Raw genomic sequence first — 22,111 nt, 5'->3', positions numbered from 1 at the left:
CTCAAGCAACAGTATCAATATTAGTCACCCATGAAATCACCTGTGAAACTGTAGTTCAAACATTTGATCTCTCTGCATACTTTAAAAGCATCTGCAAGTGGTTGAATTTAGGAAAAACTATCCATGTGCTAAAAAAGAGATCGATCTAGGGACATAACAATGATCATGGGTAATTTCAAGACAACACCGATTTAACTGTCTAGTCATCCCTATAGAAACTAAACACAAATCAGAATCAAAATAAGATCCCACCTTGGCTAAGTGTGATAGGCCTATTGATTTAAGAAGAGATACACCACTGCTCCATCCAACCTGCACCATCTGATGCCAATATAGCCATAGATTCTGAGTTGACATTTAGATTCTCCTTTATAGCAAAACGTAGCCCACAAAATAAGTATTTGTATACCAACTAAGCATGCCTCAAAGAGCTGTACTGTAATAATGTAACATGTCTAACAACAGAAAACTATATCAATACATCTGTTGACAATTTCTCATATAACTCACTAAAACCTAACTATTGAAGTAAAAGTTATGTATGCCAGACTCCAATACTAAGGTGTTTAGCAAAAATACAGTTGTTTGACAAGTAGTGAGCACACTACTGGGAAAGACTGCATGAGCTGTGTGAGAGTTTGTCAACAGATGTTTTGATATGGTTTGCTGTTGTTAAACTTGGTTCCCAGTCAATCAGTAAATCAGTATGTTTGCCATTTTCCATGGAGGCATGCAAAAAACACAACATTTTCCTCACTTACTCAAGGTAAAACAGCATGACTAACTGCATATGGCCATTTCGTACATGAAGCATTCCTTTAACCACCATTTCATAGAAGTTTTGGACAGGATGCTGATTAACAGTTGTCTTCAAAGTACCTTTGGCAATTTTAGCCCCACATTTATCACAGTTACTTTGGAAAACATAATAGCAGGCCATTGTGTTACAATCAAGCCAGCCCTATTAATTTGAAATGCTTTATCTTTTCTGACAGGACCCAACAGCATTGAGCTCATAAAGTCACGCAGAAATACCACAAACTAGAAAGCTCAGATGCAGAAAGCATATTTTAGATGTTCTGCAGTGACATGATCAATTGTTTTTGACATATAGCTTTCTCATGGATTCAGACACTTGATTAAACCTCACCATCACAATGCCCATGTGAAGTCAGTGTTGTATTAATGCTTCTGCCAAAAGTTAACAATTTCATCCATCACCCATAAACAAAACTGTGATGCTTTGCTGTGCATACTGGTGGTAGTTGGTGAACAATGTTTCCCAAATGTCAATTTTTTTATGTTAAGATGGTGGCCATATTATCTGACCAGAGAATTCACCTCCTTCAATTTCAAAACATACGCTAATGTCTATGTTTTGTTTTTGTTTTTAGTATAAGGGGACTACTACTGCATTTTGTTTTGCAACACTGTGTTGTACAATGACAATAAATTTACCTTGAACCATAAATAGGTTTTGTGTTATTCACAGTTCTTTAAACAGTTTTGTTATTTTGCATAAATAATAAAATAAAAATAGAATTATAATTATAGGCTAATAATAATAATGATAATAATACATGAGCAAGTAAATAAATAAATCTGCACTCTCATTTCAATTAAATAGAGTCAAACAAGGCTTGGAGGCCTGGAAATCAACCACATGTTCATCGACTTACATAGAATAAAACCAGTATTTTATTATTTTTTTCATACTTATCAACACCAAAGAGAAAAAATCATTAAACGTGTATCTAATCAATAAGCTCTATAGATAAACTGTCTTCTATGCCAATATAAAACTAAAATACCCCCCACCCCCTTCCAATGATGGTCACAATGTCTAAATACATTTTTGGGAAAAGTGTGTTTTTATTTATTTATTTATTTATTAATGTATTGTGTGTTTATGTTTTTATGCTAACATAAGCAGCGCCTCGTCATCTATGCTTCACCGTGTCCTCTGAAATCACATCTCAGCAGGGATTTTATTTTGAAACCATTTCCCGGAAGTTGTTTAATTTAATCTTGTTGTAATTGACGCTTTGGGTGATTTTCATCGGCTATCCATACAGGTGCGCCTGGACATTTGTGCGTAATTTGCGGGCGGCATGAAATGCGTGTTTACTATGTGACTGCGTGCTGTTTGGCGTTACAGGCGGGAATGTCTCTGTCACACTGAAAACCGTGCAACTGGGGCATGTATTCACTTTAACACAGCGGACCAACAAGCTGGTGTAGACTGTGTGGCTGATTCACGGGCAATAAAACGACGTCTTGGTCTTCTGCAATAACACTGGATTACAGGTGCTGCAGGAGGTGGCTTGGAAGGAAGATTTTATTTTTAAGGATAAAGGAAAACGTACAAATCACAGATGTGAGAGGCAGGTGCTTTTCGAGATTTGCAACTCGTTTTTTTTTCTTTTGCAATCTGATTTTCGGCCGGAGCCTGTGAAATGCAGCCTCTACCTGACAGATGTGTGGCACCACAACTGCAGCCTACAGGTCTGTATCGCCAGGATGGATTTCATGCGTTTTGTGCCTGCCTCGAAAAACATTCAGTATGAGCGATGAGATTTAATACTAGTGAGGAATCATAGAAGCAACAGAGATAATATCCCGTGCTTTGCATTCACAGCACCTGAACAGCTTTGTGTTGACAATGTCTGAGTGATATTCTGTCTGCTAGGATTATGATAGCATCTGGCTGTTTATGTACACTGCTCTGTCCTCTCCACACAAATCTGATGACAACAACTATTATTTTGCTGCTGAACCAGCTCATACACAATTTTTTGTCACTGCACTGTAAGTAAACAGAATTGCCAAGAGGTGCAGTCCATTAATGGGACTACAGCACAGAACTGGTTAGATATGTGCATGTCCTCTGAAACACTGCCTGACTGTTTAGACGTAACTCATGGGATAAATCACAGCTTCTGTTTATCAGTGTTTCTGCTCCTCATCTTTTGTTCAGAGAGCGTTTCCTGTCTACCTGCTGCTGATCTGCTGAGGTCGGCTGTGGAGGACTGAGACTGCCACAGCTGCAAATCTCATCATCATCATCATCATCATCAACGTCTGACACTTCAAACACGACAAGACACAAGAGGACTGAGGCTGCTTTTGGGCTAATCAAAAAGCCAGCAGTCACAAAGCACCTGTGGACGATGACTCCAGCAGAGCTGCTCGCGTGAAAGCAGCATGAGATAACTGAGGAGGACCGTACTAAACGCTGATTGAAGCTTTTTCCGTTTGGCGCTGATGAAAATGTTCCAGTGTGTCAGTTGACTGACAGGGTTGCAGTGCTGTTCTAGCCCGGGACATAGCCAGCAGCTGAAGTGCAGACACCACAGAGGGGATGGCTCGTCCAGGATCGGGGTTGCTGGTGCCTGTGAATGGGCTGGGGTACCCTCCTCAGAACCTGGCCAGGGTGGTGGTCTGGGAGTGGCTGAACGAACATGGGCGCTGGAGGCCTTACAGTGCTGCAGTTTGCCACCATATTGAGAATGTACTGAAGGGGGATGCCCGGGGAACAGTAGTCCTGGGGCAGGTGGATGCCCAGCTCTCTCCGTACATCATCGACCTGCAGTCCATGCACCAGTTTCGACAGGACACAGGTAAGAGACGTGGTGGTTTCCTGTTTATTTACTCAGCTGTCACAGATGGGGAGGTGTCAAGGAAAGAAACAGATGATGTCGTCATAAAAACAACAGTCATCACTACATCAGTAGGGTGTTTACCCAGTTCCGTCATCTGACATAGGTAAATAAAAGAACTGTGTTGGCTGTCCTCACCACAGATGATGTCATATTAGTACATAGGGACTGATAAAGACGGAGCTAGCCTTGATGTGGTTGCTACACAAATCTTATGTAACTTTCAGGGGAATAGATGAGAGTCCTGAATGCCCCGTCTGCTTTGGGATTTATGTAGATGAGCCACAGGTTGAGCTTAGAGACGATGCAACATACAGGACACAATGATGACAAGTGTAGCAATGATTTATTCATTTACGAGTGCCTTTATGCGGCTGCTGGCATGCCATGACCTTCCCAGAGGTCACCGTGTTGGATGGGCTGTGCATTCATCAGGCAAATGAGTGCTGTAGCTCAGTGCGACACTCCTCACTCTTCTCAGCTGATTGCATTCATCGAATGTGGTGTCATTTAGATGTAAGACTGGCAATCGCAACAGTGGTTGGTAATGAAGTTACTGTACACAATCACAGTTAAAAAGGGAGCATGCTCTTTAACCATCAATTCACCTCAGGGTTTTTACTCCACACAATGGAAAGTAGCAGTATATGGTTATACATTAGATGCTGAAACAGTAGCCCAATACATGTAAACTGTTGAGTGGTAAATAAAAAAGTTTTTATATTAAATGTGTGCTCTGTAGGAGAGCATGAAACCAGCATTATCCAGAGTGAGGCATTGATTACCTCTGACTATAACATAACAGTAGTATAATCATAGTTATAATGATATGTGAAAAAAACATGTCCCTGTAGAGTTAAAACCACCAAGCACAGCCTTTGTTTGGTTGACTGTAATTCTCTCTGATGACTGCTACCTTTTTAAACAAGACCAGATGTTTTTGTGCTGTGCTCCACCAAGGCTCAACACACTCTCTGTGTTCATCTTTGTGTGTGCATTCACCTTCCTGCTGTCCCAGTGTTTGAAGCAAAGATATGGGGGAGGTTTTAGACATCTGTTAGAAGCAGTCTCAGACAAATCTCAGCTGCCTGAATTATTCTTCTCGTCCTCTGATTCAGCGACACTGTGTTAGAGCCAGTTATGAATCAAGCTACTGGTTGTGACTTTTGTGTTCGAGGGACAGGTCGGGTCTGCAATAAAAAACAATGTTTCATCACATCATTGATTAAAATGAACTCTAACTGTAAGTCAGAGACGAGTCTTGTCTTTGAAAGCGTTATGTAACATCTGAGCATCACAAGTGGTATGGGGTGATAACCATGGGATGTACAGAAGGTGACCTCACTGTGTGCAGATTTGCATTATGTCACCTCTCATTAATTTTCAATGCTTCATTTACATTAGGTTAAATGCATTTTTGTGGATTTAGTTACAGAGTAACAAGAAGTACAGCTCAAATTTGTAAAGGTCCATTGAGTAAGTGTCTGGTTATGAAACAAAATATCAAAATGTAATTAAATGTTTCTCTAAATGGTAAAAATGCCCACAGCTGTAATAACTTGAAATCATGCATGTGCGTTCTTGCATGTGTGTTTTTATAATAGCCCAACTGCAGATGGGCGTTTTAAACTAGCTCAGGCTTTAAACTCTGTGGTATGTGGCATTGGGCAAAGTCATGTACTCGCCCCTTTGAAAATAAATATGAACATAAAAATAATGTTTAAAAAAAATCAATAATAAACAGACTTTTCAAACTGGTGTTTTATTTAAAAACTCATCATCATCCAGTCCTGATATCACTTATGACGTCATTGTTGTTATATTAGTGCTGTACATACTGGAAACAGGAAACAGACTTTAGTAGGCGCTGTACTGATGACACATTTAGAGAAACATCTTATTATTGCATCATCAGGAAAATTCCAACATGTCGACACCAAATAGTATTATGTATTTGTTGTTCCATAGAATATTTAAGTCTAAACGAGGTGTGAAGGCTATTGAAGGGAATGAAAAGGCCTGGAACCCCACATGAAAAGTATATTCTGTATATTGATTGGCTATATACAGCATATAGCATACATAGCACTTGATATATTAGTATTTCTCTTTAACTTATGAAGGAAGAATTTTCTCTTATGTTTGAATTACTGAATAAGAGAGTGACGGTATTTCTGCCTGACTGTCAGGAGGGTTGTAGTATCAGGAGACGCTGCTGTTTTTGTTGGTGTCTTCCTCTCTGATAGAACATAACACAGAGCAGCACATGTGTCTTAGGTTGACTGGCTACGAGATGGGCCACTGAGTCGTTTGTCAGCCATTACCACGGCGCTGGGGCTAGGCCCTGACGTTTATCGGTCCTCTTTGTGCCGTTCGGCATGTTACCTCCCCCCTCGGCTGGGATAAACCTGTCACGGCATTGCCTGACGGACAGCAGCCTGGACACCCGCTGCCTCCTCTCCCCCCTCTTTCCTCTTTCCTCAGCATGATCTGCTCCTGTCCCCAAACATGGGCAAACCACTGCCAGGCCACAGCCATCGATCCGAGCTCCCACGAGGCCTCGCTTCCAGGCTGTAGTGATGTTGTTACGCCGCTGCTTACACACAGGGCCTCAGTGAGTTTGTTTTAGCATGGATTGTGATGCATCTGTTTCACATCGGTTGTTTGCTATATTTGTAGCTCAGCAGGTCACCCGCAGCCACTTGCTCTGTTGCAGGCTTATGGAGTGTCCCTGTGGGGAAACCCCATTTTGTCGCGGAGCCAGTGATCTCGTCCTCTGAGGCTGTTTTTTGGCAAGAGTTGGAACGAGAGTCGAGTGTGCTCGGTGTCCCCTGTGTGTGTATATGTCCTTGTTTCTGTACATCTGTGAGTTTGCTGATGACAGTGCACTCTGCCAGCTGTGGCAGCTGTGGTGTTTGTGTCCTGTCCCTGCAGGCTGTGTGGGGGTGCCCTGCTCCTCCTGTGGGTTTGGGAGGAGCTCCTGTGGGTGGGAACCAGGCAGAGTTACTCTGACTAATGAGACAGCAGCTATAGTTTATCTCCATGGCTCCCTCTAATCAGAGCATCATGACGACAACGCACGCACCACAGGCGATGCGGCAGGGCCCCTCTCTGTGGAGAGCAGCCTAAACACATCTGTAGTTAGTTGGCATTAAAAAACACAGGGCATGGAGTTCATAATACAACTTCTGGTGAAGAACACAAGTCTGTGGTGAAATCCTGAACCCCAGTGCTTTATATATACAGTATGACTGAAGGCTTAGAGGCTTATATATAGTGTGGATGAATATCTGGCTGAAGGCAGGGAGAGGATTGGCTCCCAGCCAAGAAGGATCGATCTGTTCTCCTCCCCAGAGGGGCGTTTGAACCTCTAAACACTGCTGTGGACTGATCCCCTTTCACTACACCCACTCCCATAGCAAAACACATAGGCTTATCTGCCATCTCCATCATATACCAACACTTGTGGCCTGTCTGATGGATTTCACACTGCAGCTATTGCTTCTGCTGCCTGGCTTTTAAGCATTTACCTCTTCTGTATTTTCTCATATGATGGAGTGGTGGCACAAAGCACAGAGACTAGCAGGTGCACATTCATAAAAGATAGCTAAATCAGTGATGTAACATCAGCACCATTTAAAACTTGGATATTATTTTTAAATGAAGACAGATTCTGTCAGTATGGCCATGTTATTGCAAGAAGGATTTACTTTATGGCAAGTCATCATTAAAGCACAGTAAAAAGGTTAAAAGATGAAAAACAACAGAAGAACACTGACATTGACCGACAAGGTAATATTAAATATACTGATATACTGAATTGATTGATAGGTGCAAGAACCTGTTCAGTTTCTCTGTAGCATTTTCAACCATGGCGAATGTGTCTTAACTTGAAATTACATTGAAGTAGGGGAGGATACTTTAATTTTGGCTTCACTGGGCAAAAATCCCATAATAGACTTTAAGCATATTTTAATTCAAATGGACTAAGAGAAATCTAGACTTTTGCACCTCCTTTTGGCTCTGTTTTCAGGCTTTAGAAAATCTAGTCTGTGACGGGAGAGAGGGCATTCCTACTGGGTGTTCTACAAATGCAGATGAGCACGCACGTCCTTTTGGTGAAAGCCTGATTCAATGGCTGAGAGTCCTGCAGAGAAATTTGCTATTCCAGCACAGCAATTCAAACAAGGAAGATGGACTTTTCAGAAAGAAATTCTAAAATAGACCCTGAGAATAAACTAAATAAAACACGTCAGTATCAACGTAGCATGTTAGAGATGGACGGAAAATGTTGCTAATAGTTTAGCCTTCTGCTAACCAGAGGCAAAGGCTCATGACTGTGGCTCAAAGTTCACGTTTATGTAGCTAATGCTAGCAAGAGCCTGGAATCACAGTGTGCCGTCCGCCTCACTCCCCGCCATTACAAACACCTCACCAGGACAAAAATGGGCAGCGGCTCCAGAGACGGACCCCCACCCAGTGGCTGTAGCAATATGAATCCAGCCAGCACACACCCCAGCACTGGGGGACGAGACATCCTGAGTCACCGCCAGTCGGGGATGTCCACTTTCTGCCGTTGCAGAGGTCAGACTCAGCACTGCTGCTGGCCACCAAAGGAACTGGAAAGACTAGCAAATTAAACCTGCTGCAGTGGGCTCAGTTTTGGTGCTAGAGTGATGAACTAATACCATATGAAACTAGACAATCTAAGGCATCTTTCCATATCAGTTGGTTGTGTAAATAGGCAACTGTATGCTGACAATCAACTTAAAAGATGAAATATGTCAGGAGTTGTAGCACAGTAACATCTGTTATTGCAGGTTTAAATTGGGAATGTTTGATAGCCAACACAATGTGGGCTCATTGACATCTTTGGTCACTGTTTATAGGCTATTCAGGGCTATGATTTGTAGTAGCGCACCACAGAAGTTGATCTCCTAGCAACATCAGCCTGCAGATGTCAAGTCAGCTTTTGCCAAGGGAAACACCCATCCAAAGGCTTATAGTTGAGATATATTTTCACAAATATGTCCAAAAACTGTTTCATCACATGGAAAAATAGCTGGTGTCAGCATAGCTCAGATTTACATACACAAAATAAAATTTCAGTTAAAATCAAAGAGACAGCACGTAGCGTGCAATTTATGTCTGAGACTATTGTGTTTGTGTTTGTGGAGTTGCAAAGGCCAATGTAGTTGCTCAGCGCTCGCTTTTGTGAGATGTCCCATGTGTGACTGCAGAGATAACCCCTATCAGCAGCTGTTGGCTGCTGTGTTGCCGGAGCGGGGCTTTGTTTGTTTTGGTTCCACAGGCGTGAGAACCTCCTCTCCCCTGGCCTATTTCCCTCAGCTAACAGCCCTCCCTGACTAATTACGATGAAAAACACCCGAAAAACAAAGAAGAGATGGTCATGTTCTCATGTCTGTTTTGTGTTAAGCTGACAAACAACAGAAGCTGTGGTTGTGGTTTGGACGCAGCTTGTAAACTTGCAGAGCGTATGTAATGCTGCAGGTCGTCAAAGAGGGCGGCGCTTTAGTTTTTTGTCTTTTTTGCAGTTTTGCATGTAGTAAATGTGTGTGGGAACTGTTTTGGTGGTCTGTGGGAGGAAGCTGTAAAAAGGATTCCCGCTATGTACGTGTTAAAGGTCAGGTGCTGTATGCATCAGCTCTGACTGTGAAATCCCACTTGCGTCAGAAGAAAGCAGAATGAGGAAAAAGAGTGGCGCCCGAAGGCTCTTAAGTGTACATTTAGAACAGAGACGTCAGGATACAAGTAGGAATACAAATCGAGACAGAACCAAGCGCTTTTATATGTGTCTACAAGTGTAGCACATGTGCACACATCAGCAGCACTGAAGTGTTTGCTGACACACTGAGTTGTTTAGCACTGTACACTGTATGTTTTTTATGGCCTGAACATTGTAGGACTGCTGTTTGTGCTTGATGTAGCTCCAAAGAGATACCATGTTCAGTATACTATATGTAAATGTCTATAGATATTTAGCAAGTCCCTCCTGACCACATCCTGTCATGTGGACCAAATATGAACAGACATGACATTAAAATAACCAAGTTATTTTCTCTTAGAGGTTTTTGTAATTAGCGCAATTTGTCAGTGAAGGTCTTTAGCAAACTCAAAATGGTGCTTGCTAAGGTGTCACTGTACACGGGGTTTCATCATAGCTCCAACCAGCTGGCTGAATTCCACTTGGATGTCGGCAGGAAAGGGATTGGAGCGGCGCTGTGGAGAGGGAGGGAGGGGGGCTGACAGAGGTGAGGAGAGAAGGGGAACAGAGGGAGAGGTGGAGCGTTTTCCTGATGGAAAGTGACAGTCAGGGTGGAGGGAGGGATAATAACACTGAAAAGACCCTCAGCTGTGCACATTCCCCTTCTCCTGCACTCACACACACATGTGTACAGCTCTTGTTTCGCCATTGTGAAGTCTCACATCCGAGGCCTTAAAGTGTGCTTATTTTAATTAATCTGACCATATTTTTGTCAAGTGTCTGACTGATTATTATATTTTGTAAAATATAAAGGAAAAAGGCAGATGCCAGAGTCCAGACTAGAGACATGATTTTTTTTTCTGTCGAGCAGCCAACACAAGAAATAATACAAGTTTCTTTGTTTGTGCTGACATGAAACGTAGGAAATCAAGCAAAAGCATATTTACTAGTTCTACTCAAACAGTGACTGAAATATCTACAATTAAAATTCACAAAACACATTTTTAGAACTATACTTTTATTTATTTAGGGTTGCAAGTGAAAGTTATTGTAATTATTGTTCAACCTGTCAATTATTCTTCAGATTTTCAGCATTTAGTCTGTGAAAAAATACAGAAAAATATCCCCCTCAAATTTTCAGAGCCTATTTGATGTCTTGAAATGACTTGTTTTGTTTAAACAACAGTCTAAAATCCAAAGATGTTCCACTTACAGTACATCAAACAGACAAAAGGAGCAAATCCTCACATTTTAGAAGCTGGTAAAAGCAAATGTTTGGCTGTTTTTCTTGATAAATCAACAGTTGTCGGAATGAGTCGTCCGTGCATTCATTAAACTTATAATTATTACAGCACTATGCCTATTAAATCCTTTGTTTCACCCTTGTAAAGCATCAGTCGGGCTGCTATTCTCTTCAGAGCAACCTTTGTTCCCAGGGTTGTAGTGCTTTGGTCTGCTCTGTCCACTTCCTTATTGCATTACAGTGATGAGCAGGCTGTGCAGCTTCTGGCAGCCTGCGGCGATGGTAGCAGAAGTGTCTCTTCACATCTCCTTTTAACTTCTGATCCAGCGAGTCACCACTTTTAACTTCTAAAGTGGATATCATACTCTTTTATCAGGGAAGCAGCTTTAAAGCTGCTCTCTGCGCCGCTTGCTTATCAAGGCGGTCTGGGAGGTCAGTCAGATCGTAGCTTGTCGTCTGCCTCGGCCCATCAGCATGGTGCTGCTAGAATAGGAATGAAGCGTCATCCCTGAGCTGTTTGGGTAAACTATCCTTCATCTCCTGGTTACATGTCTCTTTTTGAAATGTGTCTTAATGTTTAAGATGTTGAATAAAATTCTGAAAGTACTCTCACACTCCTCCCCCAGTGATGTGATTTACTGGGGGAAAAAAAGTGAATGTTGACCCATCTGTTGTGCTGAAAGAAAAAAATAACTTTATAACACACAGGCTCTCCGGTATACAAACCAGATGTTTGGTAGCTGTCATATTGAAAGGGGACAGAGTGTTCCTGCTGTAACAAATGTTGGGTCTTTGATCTACAGGAGTGTGTGGTCTAACATTTGCAGAAAGCATCGTTTGACTGAGACCAGAGCTGCACTGACGCAACTCAGGCTGCCAGCAGTTGCAGGGAGCCAAGCTCAGAGCTCCCTTGATCAGTCTCGGTGAAACGCAGAAACACAGTGCAAGACTTTTTTTGTTTTGGTCTCAGCATTTTCACTCACTTTACAAAAAAATGCACCCTTAGCCCACTTTAGTGCAGCGGCAGCAGCATGACAAATCGCTAAAGCCGAAACTGGGATGGCTTTCTCAAAAGCATCTTAGTGGTAAGACAGTCGTCATTGTTCCAGTGTAAGCCACTGTAATGGCCCAAAAAGATCTTACTAAAGTCTGAACACACAGGCAGGAGACACATCTCTGCTGTGAGCCCGTTACTCAAAACATTCTGTGTGAACAACTGAGTAACTTGGTGCAAAGTCTTTTAAATATCCTTTCACTGCGTATGGTTTTTCACAGACTACTGTCCGCCGGCAATACAACTTTATTTAACTCACATAGGGCCATTTAAAATGAACCTATTATACACACAAAAGACAAACTAAATGACATAGGGAAGGACATTTTCAGCTTTTTTTAGTCACTTCAGTGTCATGGCTCTAGGGATAGTGACCCCCTGATTTGGCATGTACGTAGTTATTATCAGATGAGAACGTTAATTTGTCCAAACCCAGCAGCCACAACTGGACTTTGTATTTAGTGCTAATTAGGAAATGTTAGCATGTTAACGCAAAGATGATGAACATGGCAAACATTAAACCTGCACATCAGCATGTTAACATTGTCATTATGAGCATGTTAGCATGCTGACTTCAGCGTAAAGCATTGTCCAAGTGCAGCTGCTATTATGGCTGTAGATACTTCTTTCTCACATCAGTTAGTGCTGCTGAAAACATAAATTGATCAACAGAAAATCTTGATCAACATAATCTTTAAATCTAAATTTTTAAATTAAAAAAACACTAAAGTTCATATATCAAGTAGGGGTCGGAATCCTCAGAGGATCCACGATACAGTATTATCATGATACTTAAGTCGCGATAGAATATGATTGCAATTTTAAATATGTTGTGATATACTGTGATACATTACCTTTTTTAACTGTACATTATTTCCCCAAAGGAAAACTTTGTCATTGTCTGTTTCATCTAACAACATAAAGTTTTCACTTTGTTCATCTGACTTCACTATTTTTTTTTTTTTGCAGCCGCAAAATGTATCTAGAGAACTAAAAAGCAAGTGATTATATTACTCTAGTAGACCACGTAAAGTTTAACTTGTATTTGTTATATTAATAATTTATATACTAAAAAAATTGATTAAAAAAATATTATGATACTATGCTGTATCAATTTTTTTTACCCCATTCCTAATATCAAGCAAAACCTGTAAACGTTAAATATTTCAAGCTTCTCAAACATGAAGATTTGTGAGTTTTTAAAGGCCTATCATTGTGATTCAGTATCTATGGGTTTTTGACTGTTAAGTTTTTTGCACACCAAGTCTGTATTGCGAAAATTTGCAATGCAAGATGCTTCTCTTTAGTGGAGGTAACTCCATGGCTGTCGCTAGTCACTGTCCACATCTTACATTTGGCATCATGGCTACCTGAAGGGGCTGAGCTGTCTTCTCGCTCTGTCTCTTTGGGGTCTTCATCCTCTGTTACATCTACTTCCATGTCATCATTATCCACCTGAAAACTATTATCTGACCTGTTGAATTAGGCTCTCTTCGAAATGAAATGTACTGTGCGCCCTGATTGTTGATATAGCTATGTGTCCTGCAGGTTATGTGACATTATCTTCACTGCTCTTTGTCAAAAAAAAAAACTCTCTAAAGGCTTTTGATGGATGGGAAAATTGCAGAAAATTTAACCTGTTACTAAAACTTAAATGAGTTTCTGAGTCATTGTTCAAATGTGATTGACACAATATGAGGTCAAATTTATTTAAACATGTAAAAAGTACAGACTTGGTGTACAAAAGGCTTTTAGTCAGACAAAAGAGCCATTTGAGGACTACATCTGGTGTCCTTTTAACTTGTAATGCCCATTTTTCACAGTTTTCTGGTATTTTAAGTCAAGAAAAATATTTAAACAATTACTCAGTTCATCAAAAAAAAAAATAATAATAATAATCATATACACAAAACAATTAATTGCAGCCCCTATGTCAACTGTTCTGTAATGAGTTAATGGTCCAATACTAACTGCAGCTGTAGTGTCAGTAGTGCTACAGCAGTATATCCAGGACATGTAATAATGCTCATGGTTGATTGCAGTTGTTTGTTCTGTGGTTTTTGTATGCGTGTGTTCTTAATGCAAAGTCACGGGCTGTTGGGTCTAATGGAAATGAGAGGAGGAATTACTGCGACAAGGCATGGGACAAGCACACGCATGCACACAACACGTTGACATTCCCTCACACTTCTTCTTTTCAGCCATACAAAAACAATCACTTATTTTGATTGTTTGCAGCCCTGGCACTCGACTGAATATCAATGTGAGTCTCGCTCACTCGCCCTCCTCTCTCTGTGTCACCTGTAAGTGCTTCTAAATCATCGTTCCTGGGGAGAGTCCAAGCCCTGTGACTGGTCAGCGTGAGGAACATCCTGCAGTAGCCTGTGAGGTGAATAATACTTGCCAGGTGCTCCTGGCAGAGGCCCCTCCAACCTTCACTGTTGCTCCTCAAAGGAGCTGCTCACACACCGTCACTTTTTCAGACATTTCATTATTAATGAGAGCTTGCAAACTCTCTAAGGATTTATATCACTGGTGCCTCAAGGTGAATTTTTAGCAGACTTCAATGGTAATAGCTTCCACTCTGTTCTGCCCTTTGTATGGATGCATTCAGTCAGAGAAACATTTGTCAATTCAAAAGGGAATAAAGGTCACTACAGCAATGTCTGTTTGATTGAAATGTATGTTGTTTAAGGCTAATTATTTACTACTTCTCATGGAGGTCTGAGCCAATGCCTCCCACCAGTGATATTTTCATCAGAGAAATTGATACTTGGAGTAGCGGACAGAAGCAGAAAAAAATAAAAGAAAAATATTGTTGGAGAACAAGGAAAAGCATGAGCTGAAGGACATAAGCATAGTTATATAATTTTGCCAATATGAAAGGGTCAAAAACACAGAAAATCTTTGTGAACTTGACAGATGGGAAGCTCCAAGTTGTCATTTTCATCCCTGTCCTTCAGATTTTGAAAAAAATAAAAACCTCAGAATTAGATCAAATCAATAAGGTCTGGTGATATGTGGCCTATTTAGAGCCTTGTGTTCATGAAGTAATAAATAAATGCAATATCCATGCAGTCATGAATTAACTATATCCATTGAACTCCGTAAATTGGACTACTTACACGAGGTAAATAAAATTACCTGCCCATCACCTCATCGAAAAAGACGGTCTTCATGTGTGGTCAATATTGGGGCTCTTTGACTCCTAAGCAGCTCCTCCTTTGTACAGAATACTAGCTCGACTCAGTTTTTAGTTTTAGGCATTAATAGGCAAATAAATGTAAAGGCAGGAACACTGCAGTAATAACAGTTTGTATCGCCAGATGCATCCAAACACTTTGTTAGATACAGGTTTACCTCTTTCCCAATAAAAACTTGAAAGCTAATTGGGTTAAATTGCAAGCTAAAAAAAAAGGCAGGAAGGTTAGTTTGTGTCTTCAACACTCTGTGGTCAGCAGTTGTTCCAATCTCATAGCTCTGCTGCTGTCGTGTGAGAGACATGTGCAGGACACTGGATGAATCAGGTGGACAGTCAAGTGCATAGTCTCAAAATATTGCTAAAAATATTAACTAAGTCCTTCCTTGAGAATTGTGCTAAATATGTGAGAATTAGCAGCTCTGGAAAATGTTGCATGTGATACAATAAGTAATCAACAAATAGGGATTGAAAAGGTTATGTGTTATTTTCCAGACAAAGTTGTTACAACCCAATTTGTGATGTGAAGCCCCTAAAATAAATGGGCAGAAAAAAACAGGTACTTTTGCATTCTCTTGGTAGGCAGTGTGAGGTCATGAGCCGCCAACTGATAAACTGTGGTCAAGAAAGCTGGCAGCCAGAGTCTGAAGTAGTGTTACTATGCCTCTAATAGAGGCGAAGGTCTTATATGCATTTCCTTTAATGTTCTTTGTGTTCTTTTATGAACATAATGCTAACATTATTATTATTATTATGTTAGTATTTACTCACATTCATAAATTACACAGAAAGAACATGAAAGTCTGATGATTAAACTGTAATTGACTCCTTCTCCTTCACTGAAAAACTCCAAACTACAGTAGTGATCATGTCACAGAATCAGCCCGTATGTGTGTGTGGACTCAGATTCAAGTGAGCACTGAGAAAATAAATGTGCAAACAGCCTTCTGGTGTCAAACTCTGCACAAACATTATTCTGCCCAGTGAAGCCAAAACATCCAAGTGAAGTAACAATAAGCAAAACACATTTCGAGCTGAGGGGGTCTTTAAAGTCACAAACATTCACCTCTGGTCAGCTTGAAAGGTAGGCGTTAAGTTTACAGTGGATTTCAATAGTGACCAGATTTAACACTGCAGACGAAAAGCAGCAATGTTTTAAATTCTCAAGCTTCTACTGCAGCATGTTATACGTCTCGGCCTCCCAGTTCTGCGGTCAATATTTTCCAAACTGTGATCATTTCTCCGAAATACAGTTAAACACACTGCCTCCGGCTGAGCTTCAGATTTTCAAGGTACCTCTCAGCACGTGTCTTTTGGGTGGTGTATAATTTTAAACCCAATAATCCCACCCCCTATGAATGCAACATAACTTGAATTTCAAAGTTGACCCTCATTCGTTCTGGAGTAATTAAGCCTTCCAAGAAAATCATTCATGATTTATTCACCATAGTTCCATATACATTATGTATGTATCTTGAAGCTATTACAGCCTCAAGAGCATGAAGTCATCTGCTTGAATGGATTCTATCCCGTAAACAAACTTTCATTATGACACAATATCAGAGGGTCTACCTTCGATACACAGTTCCCTTAACAATATCATTCACATTTCAGCAGCTCTCAGTGACCTCTCTCCACCGCAACCGAACTGATGACTTCTGAAAAGTAGATTTGTGAAATGAGTTTCTCTGCAGACTTTGACCCTCAGAGTCAATGTACCCTTGTTACACCTCTGTAGGCTTTGATAAAGCCCATCAGACTCATGTTCAGGCTTTAAGCTTGATAAAAGCTTTTAGCGATCCAGCAGCAACTTTCCAACGAGGACATGACCCTGATTTCATTCCAGCCCCTGACATTTAGCCTCGACAAGCAAGAGTCGGCTCCCTGAATATCCTCTGTTCCTCCTAATAGACCTTATAGTCAAATTCGGGAAAAGTGCACATGATACAAATACAGCAGTGAAAATAATTGAGCTATTAAGACGAGCTATTAATACTAAAAAAAATGAACGTCTCTGCATTAATTTTGTAGTATGAACACAGAGGAGATGTGATTACACTTGTGATTCAGCAGGGAAAAGGTCTGGGCCTAATAATAAAAACTCATTGGGAAAGTAGGCTGCTTAAGGAGACATTGTGTTTGTTACGATACATGGATAAAACATTTCTCTCTCTGCACGGTGGTCTGATGGCCTCTGACCTCTCTCACACTGTGTCCACTTTACTGCTGATCGAAGCTGACCACTGTAGTCTGGCACAGAGACAATTTACTGTAATGTAGCCAGACGTTTCCCCTGATAAGACCTGACTGTGTCTGACAGCCATGAAGTGGGTTATAAAAGCCTGTCTCAGCAAACTCATTTACTGCATGCTGTTCATCTCAATGAGTCAGACTCCTTTTATTTGTCAGATGTAATATTCTGAGCAGTTCTTTCCCTCTAGGTGCCTCCCACGAACAGCCTTGATGTGATGATGTCATTTGGTAGAAATTGGTATCTTTGTTTTTATATGTGTTGGTATATTTTAGGGGTATTTCTAGGTTTTTTCCAGAAGATTCTTTAAGATATGATCCACACATTTTGTGTATGATAAGTATAGAACATCCACACAACCACCTATAGGTCATATAGAAGTTGAGGTGACGGTGATGCATGCATGAACAATCTTGCCCCTTTCTAGAGTCTGACCCTGTGCTGCCGTCATCTGCTGAGTTCAGTTTGTGTTCGGTGATGGAGTAGTGTACATACTGCACACTTTATCCACTGTGATTGATTCATGATCCAGTCATGTAGTAGTTAGTGTTGCATGTACAGCGTGGCAGAGGTCATCTCATGAAGAACCTCGTGAGCTATTACTCAAAGTCTCCTCTGACGTGGGGCGGCCATCATTCAGCTTTGTGCTGAGCAGGCAAAAAGGTCTCACTGATGTACAGTCTGTCGTGCCGGTGTGACGGCTGACATGAAATATCGTGTTGTCACAGATGAATACTGCACTGTGTCAGGGTGTGGGTTTAAACGTGTGTGTGTAAGTGACTTTTCGCTTATATTAAGTAGAGGTTGGTGCGATGCAGTCTTCAGTGCAAGGTCAGCTGTAGGGCTAAGTGATGTGTTGGTAATCATTTGCTAACATGACATCATTAATATTAATATCACATTAATGTTGCAGTGCAATATATTTATATCGATTTGGTATACTCTCCGATGTTGATATATGTCACAAAATAATAAGTAAATCTACCAGGTGCTCAAAGTTAACTTCAACAAAATCATCATCTGGCATTGTGAAAAGGAGAAAGCAAACTACAAAAAAACAACCATAACAATGTCTGGAAAATGTTTTACTTATTTCACAGAACAGTTTTCAGTTAGAATATTGGAGTGGTGCGTGGTTATTTCTAGTTGATAAAAACGAACTCTGTATGATGAATCAGAGGTTGTCTGTATGTGGCTCTCAACATGGAGGTGGCAGCTAACTGTGCTAATGGCCTAAACAGCAAGTGGCAACCTCTGGGGCTGAAAAATGAAGCCAACACAGAAGTGAACTAAAGAACTGCAGTTCTTTAAATGGCTGCTTGAGGCTGGCTCCAGAAGCCAGTCTATCCCCATAGACCCCAATGTTTAAATGCCCAACATTGCAGCAGAAATAAAAATGTAAATCTGGAAATCCATCGGTTAAAAAAAAAAGTGTTTTTTTTTCTCTTCCTTTACCTCTGGAGGCACTGCCCGTAGTTTTTCGACTAACAGAAGTGCAGGGGCCTCGGGGATCGCTCAACCCCTTCACTTCCGGCGGTGCCCCTAGGGAACCGCCTTGTTGTTTACAAATACTTCCAGGTAGAAAACCAGCAGTTTAGCTATATATATATATACATATATATATATATATGTATATGTATATGTGTATATATATGTATGTATGTATATATATATATATATATATATATATATATATATATATATATATATATACAGTACAGGCCAAAAATTTGGACACACCTTCTCATTCAATGCGTTTTCTTTATTTTCATGACTATTTACATTGTAGATTCTCACTGAAGGCATCAAAACTATGAATGAACACATGTGGAGTTATGTACTTAACAAAAAAAGGTGAAATAACTGAAAACATGTTTTATATTCTAGTTTCTTCAAAATAGCCACCCTTTGCTCTGATTACTGCTTTGCACACTCTTGGCATTCTCTCCATGAGCTTCAAGAGGTAGTCACCTGAAATGGTTTTCCAACAGTCTTGAAGGAGTTCCCAGAGGTGTTTAGCACTTGTTGGCCCCTTTGCCTTCACTCTGCAGTCCAGCTCACCCCAAACCATCTCGATTGGGTTCAGGTCCGGTGACTGTGGAGGCCAGGTCATCTGCCGCAGCACTCCATCACTCTCCTTCTTGGTCAAATAGCCCTTACACAGCCTGGAGGTGTGTTTGGGGTCATTGTCCTGTTGAAAAATAAATGATCGTCCAACTAAACGCAAACCAGATGGGATGGCATGTCGCTGCAGGATGCTGTGGTAGCCATGCTGGTTCAGTGTGCCTTCAATTTTGAATAAATCCCCAACAGTGTCACCAGCAAAACACCCCCACACCATCACACCTCCTCCTCCATGCTTCACAGTGGGAACCAGGCATGTGGAATCCATCCGTTCACCTTTTCTGCGTCTCACAAAGACACGGCGGTTGGAACCAAAGATCTCAAATTTGGACTCATCAGACCAAAGCACAGATTTCCACTGGTCTAATGTCCATTCCTTGTGTTTCTTGGCCCAAACAAATCTCTTCTGCTTGTTGCCTCTCCTTAGCAGTGGTTTCCTAGCAGCTATTTGACCATGAAGGCCTGATTCGCGCAGTCTCCTCTTAACAGTTGTTCTAGAGATGGGTCTGCTGCTAGAACTCTGTGTGGCATTCATCTGGTCTCTGATCTGAGCTGCTGTTAACTTGCGATTTCTGAGGCTGGTGACTCGGATGAACTTATCCTCAGAACCAGAGGTGACTCTTGGTCTTCCTTTCCTGGGTCAGTCCTCATGTGTGCCAGTTTCGTTGTAGCGCTTGATGGTTTTTGCAACTCCACTTGGGGACACATTTAAAGTTTTTGCAATTTTCCGGACTGACTGACCTTCATTTCTTAAAGTAATGATGGCCACTCGTTTTTCTTTAGTTAGCTGATTGGTTCTTGCCATAATATGAATTTTAACAGTTGTCCAATAGGGCTGTCGGCTGTGTATTAACCTGACTTCTGCACAACACAACTGATGGTCCCAACCCCATTGATAAAGCAAGAAATTCCACTAATTAACCCTGATAAGGCACACCTGTGAAGTGGAAACCATTTCAGGTGACTACCTCTTGAAGCTCATGGAGAGAATGCCAAGAGTGTGCAAAGCAGTAATCAGAGCAAAGGGTGGCTATTTTGAAGAAACTAGAATATAAAACATGTTTTCAGTTATTTCACCTTTTTTTGTTAAGTACATAACTCCACATGTGTTCATTCATAGTTTTGATGCCTTCAGTGAGAATTTACAATGTAAATAGTCATGAAAATAAAGAAAACGCATTGAATGAGAAGGTGTGTCCAAACTTTTGGCCTGTACTGTATGTGTATATATATATATATATATATATATATATATATAAACACACACACACACACATATATATATATATATGTATATATCACATTTTTCACGTCACTATATTACTGTTTAGACTAATCTGATGTTTGTAAAGTCTATAAACACAATGATTGAACAAACATTACTATTTCTGTGTGCACATTTTGTAATTAATAACATGGTTATCGTAGATTAGCTGGGCTAACCGTTAGCTGTTAGCCCCGTTAGCGGTGTCTGTAGCAACTCAGTAACTCAATAAACGGTCCGTGAAAAAAATATTTTTTCCAGCGGATATCTTAGTTACAACATGATTGAGCTAGCAAAGCAGTTTGGTGTTGCTATGTGTGGTATTTATTCAGTTTTGGGAAATCACGATATCTAGAGAGCATCAGTGGCTGCAGCTGACAGGTACAGCTAACAGCCTAACAGCAGCAGCAAAGCTAACATCAGGACGTCATCTGTTAAAAGCCTCCTGTTGTCGGATACGACATGAAATTACCCCAGGTAGCTCAATCATGTTGTAACTAAGACATCCGCTGGAAAAAATATTTTTTTCACGTTGACGAGATGGCATTTTGGGTGGAGCGGTCGCCATGGACGCGTAGCTTGCTGTTTCTGTAGGTACACATTTCCTGGGGACACCTGCATGTCTTCTACAATGTAAATTGCAGAATCTGTCTTGAGAGATTAGGTTAAAACAAAATGGTTTTGGTAGCTAATTTCTCCCTTCATGACACCTGTACAAGAGGGTGCGTTTATTTGTATAACTCACCTGTTAACATTCTATTAAGGCTTAAAGTTACACATAAATAAGGGTGGGCTGCTTTGAGTGACAGGATGTGTGCTGATAGTGTCCTTGGCTTCTCAGTCAGATCTACCTCTCGCTCCTTTACCATGCCAGCCTCTCACCCAAATATGGTCACTTCTGGCTCCTAAAAAACCAAGATGGCAACGGCCATAATACCAAACTCAAGGCCTCAGAACAGCATTCCACAAACCAATGTCCATTATTTTTAGTCTGTGGTGAACAGTGCTGACGGCGTTAACAGTGCTAAAAATGGCAACAGTGCTGACAGGGTAACGGTGCTAACCTGGGAGGGAATGAAAGGGTGGGTGCTACACTTCCAAGATGACACCATCCTGATATCAGCAGTACCCACCATGTGAGCGCAGTGCAGAGGGCTGGCAATTAGCTAGCTAGTGGGTTCCACACACAGGGACTTAAATGCACTAACATGCACATGCAGCTAAACCGCCTGTCACAACGACAGAGAAGTCCGGATAACAACACACACAAAGAGCTGACTTCACTCTCTGCTCAGGACGCCATTACTCTATATCGCTACATAACAAATAGTTGTCTGATGCTGTATTAATGCTCTGAATATTGTATAGAGCACCTTAATATGACACAATAATCTCTTGAAGGTCTCTGGACGGTAAAAACTAAACATGAAAATGATGTAAAAACTAAAATGATGTCCAAATGAAAACAGTCCAAACCCTGTCATTACTATTTATCAGATTTTCACACTTCAAGTGAAATACATGTCAGATATAATTTGTTGTACAGGGTCAATAAAAAAATTAGATTAATTCTCTATGGCACAGTAAACATC

At 40.9% G+C, this 22,111-nt stretch overlaps 1 protein-coding gene across 3 annotated transcripts in view; it reads left to right on the top strand.

Moving 5' to 3' along the window:
• dtx1 (deltex 1, E3 ubiquitin ligase) overlaps positions 1-22,111 on the top strand; it is a 67,157-nt gene that overhangs the window by 8,157 nt on the left and 36,889 nt on the right. Inside the window, exons 1-2 of one of the 3 annotated variants that reach the window (XM_033620567.2) lie at positions 2,031-2,505; positions 2,978-3,620. In XM_033620567.2, coding sequence (XP_033476458.1) covers positions 3,362-3,620 — 259 coding nt within the window. In that variant the 5' untranslated portion in view covers positions 2,031-2,505; positions 2,978-3,361. Of the gene's footprint in view, positions 1-2,030; positions 2,506-2,977; positions 3,621-22,111 lie in introns of those variants that run through there. The other 2 variants (XM_033620565.2, XM_033620566.2) reach the window with 2 other exon arrangements.

Source organism: Epinephelus lanceolatus, chromosome 9 (genome assembly GCF_041903045.1).
Source record: "Epinephelus lanceolatus isolate andai-2023 chromosome 9, ASM4190304v1, whole genome shotgun sequence".
Lineage (NCBI taxonomy): Eukaryota > Metazoa > Chordata > Actinopteri > Perciformes > Serranidae > Epinephelus > Epinephelus lanceolatus.
The sequence above is the reverse complement of the archived record's forward strand: the minus strand, read 5'-3'. Positions and strand labels throughout refer to the sequence as shown.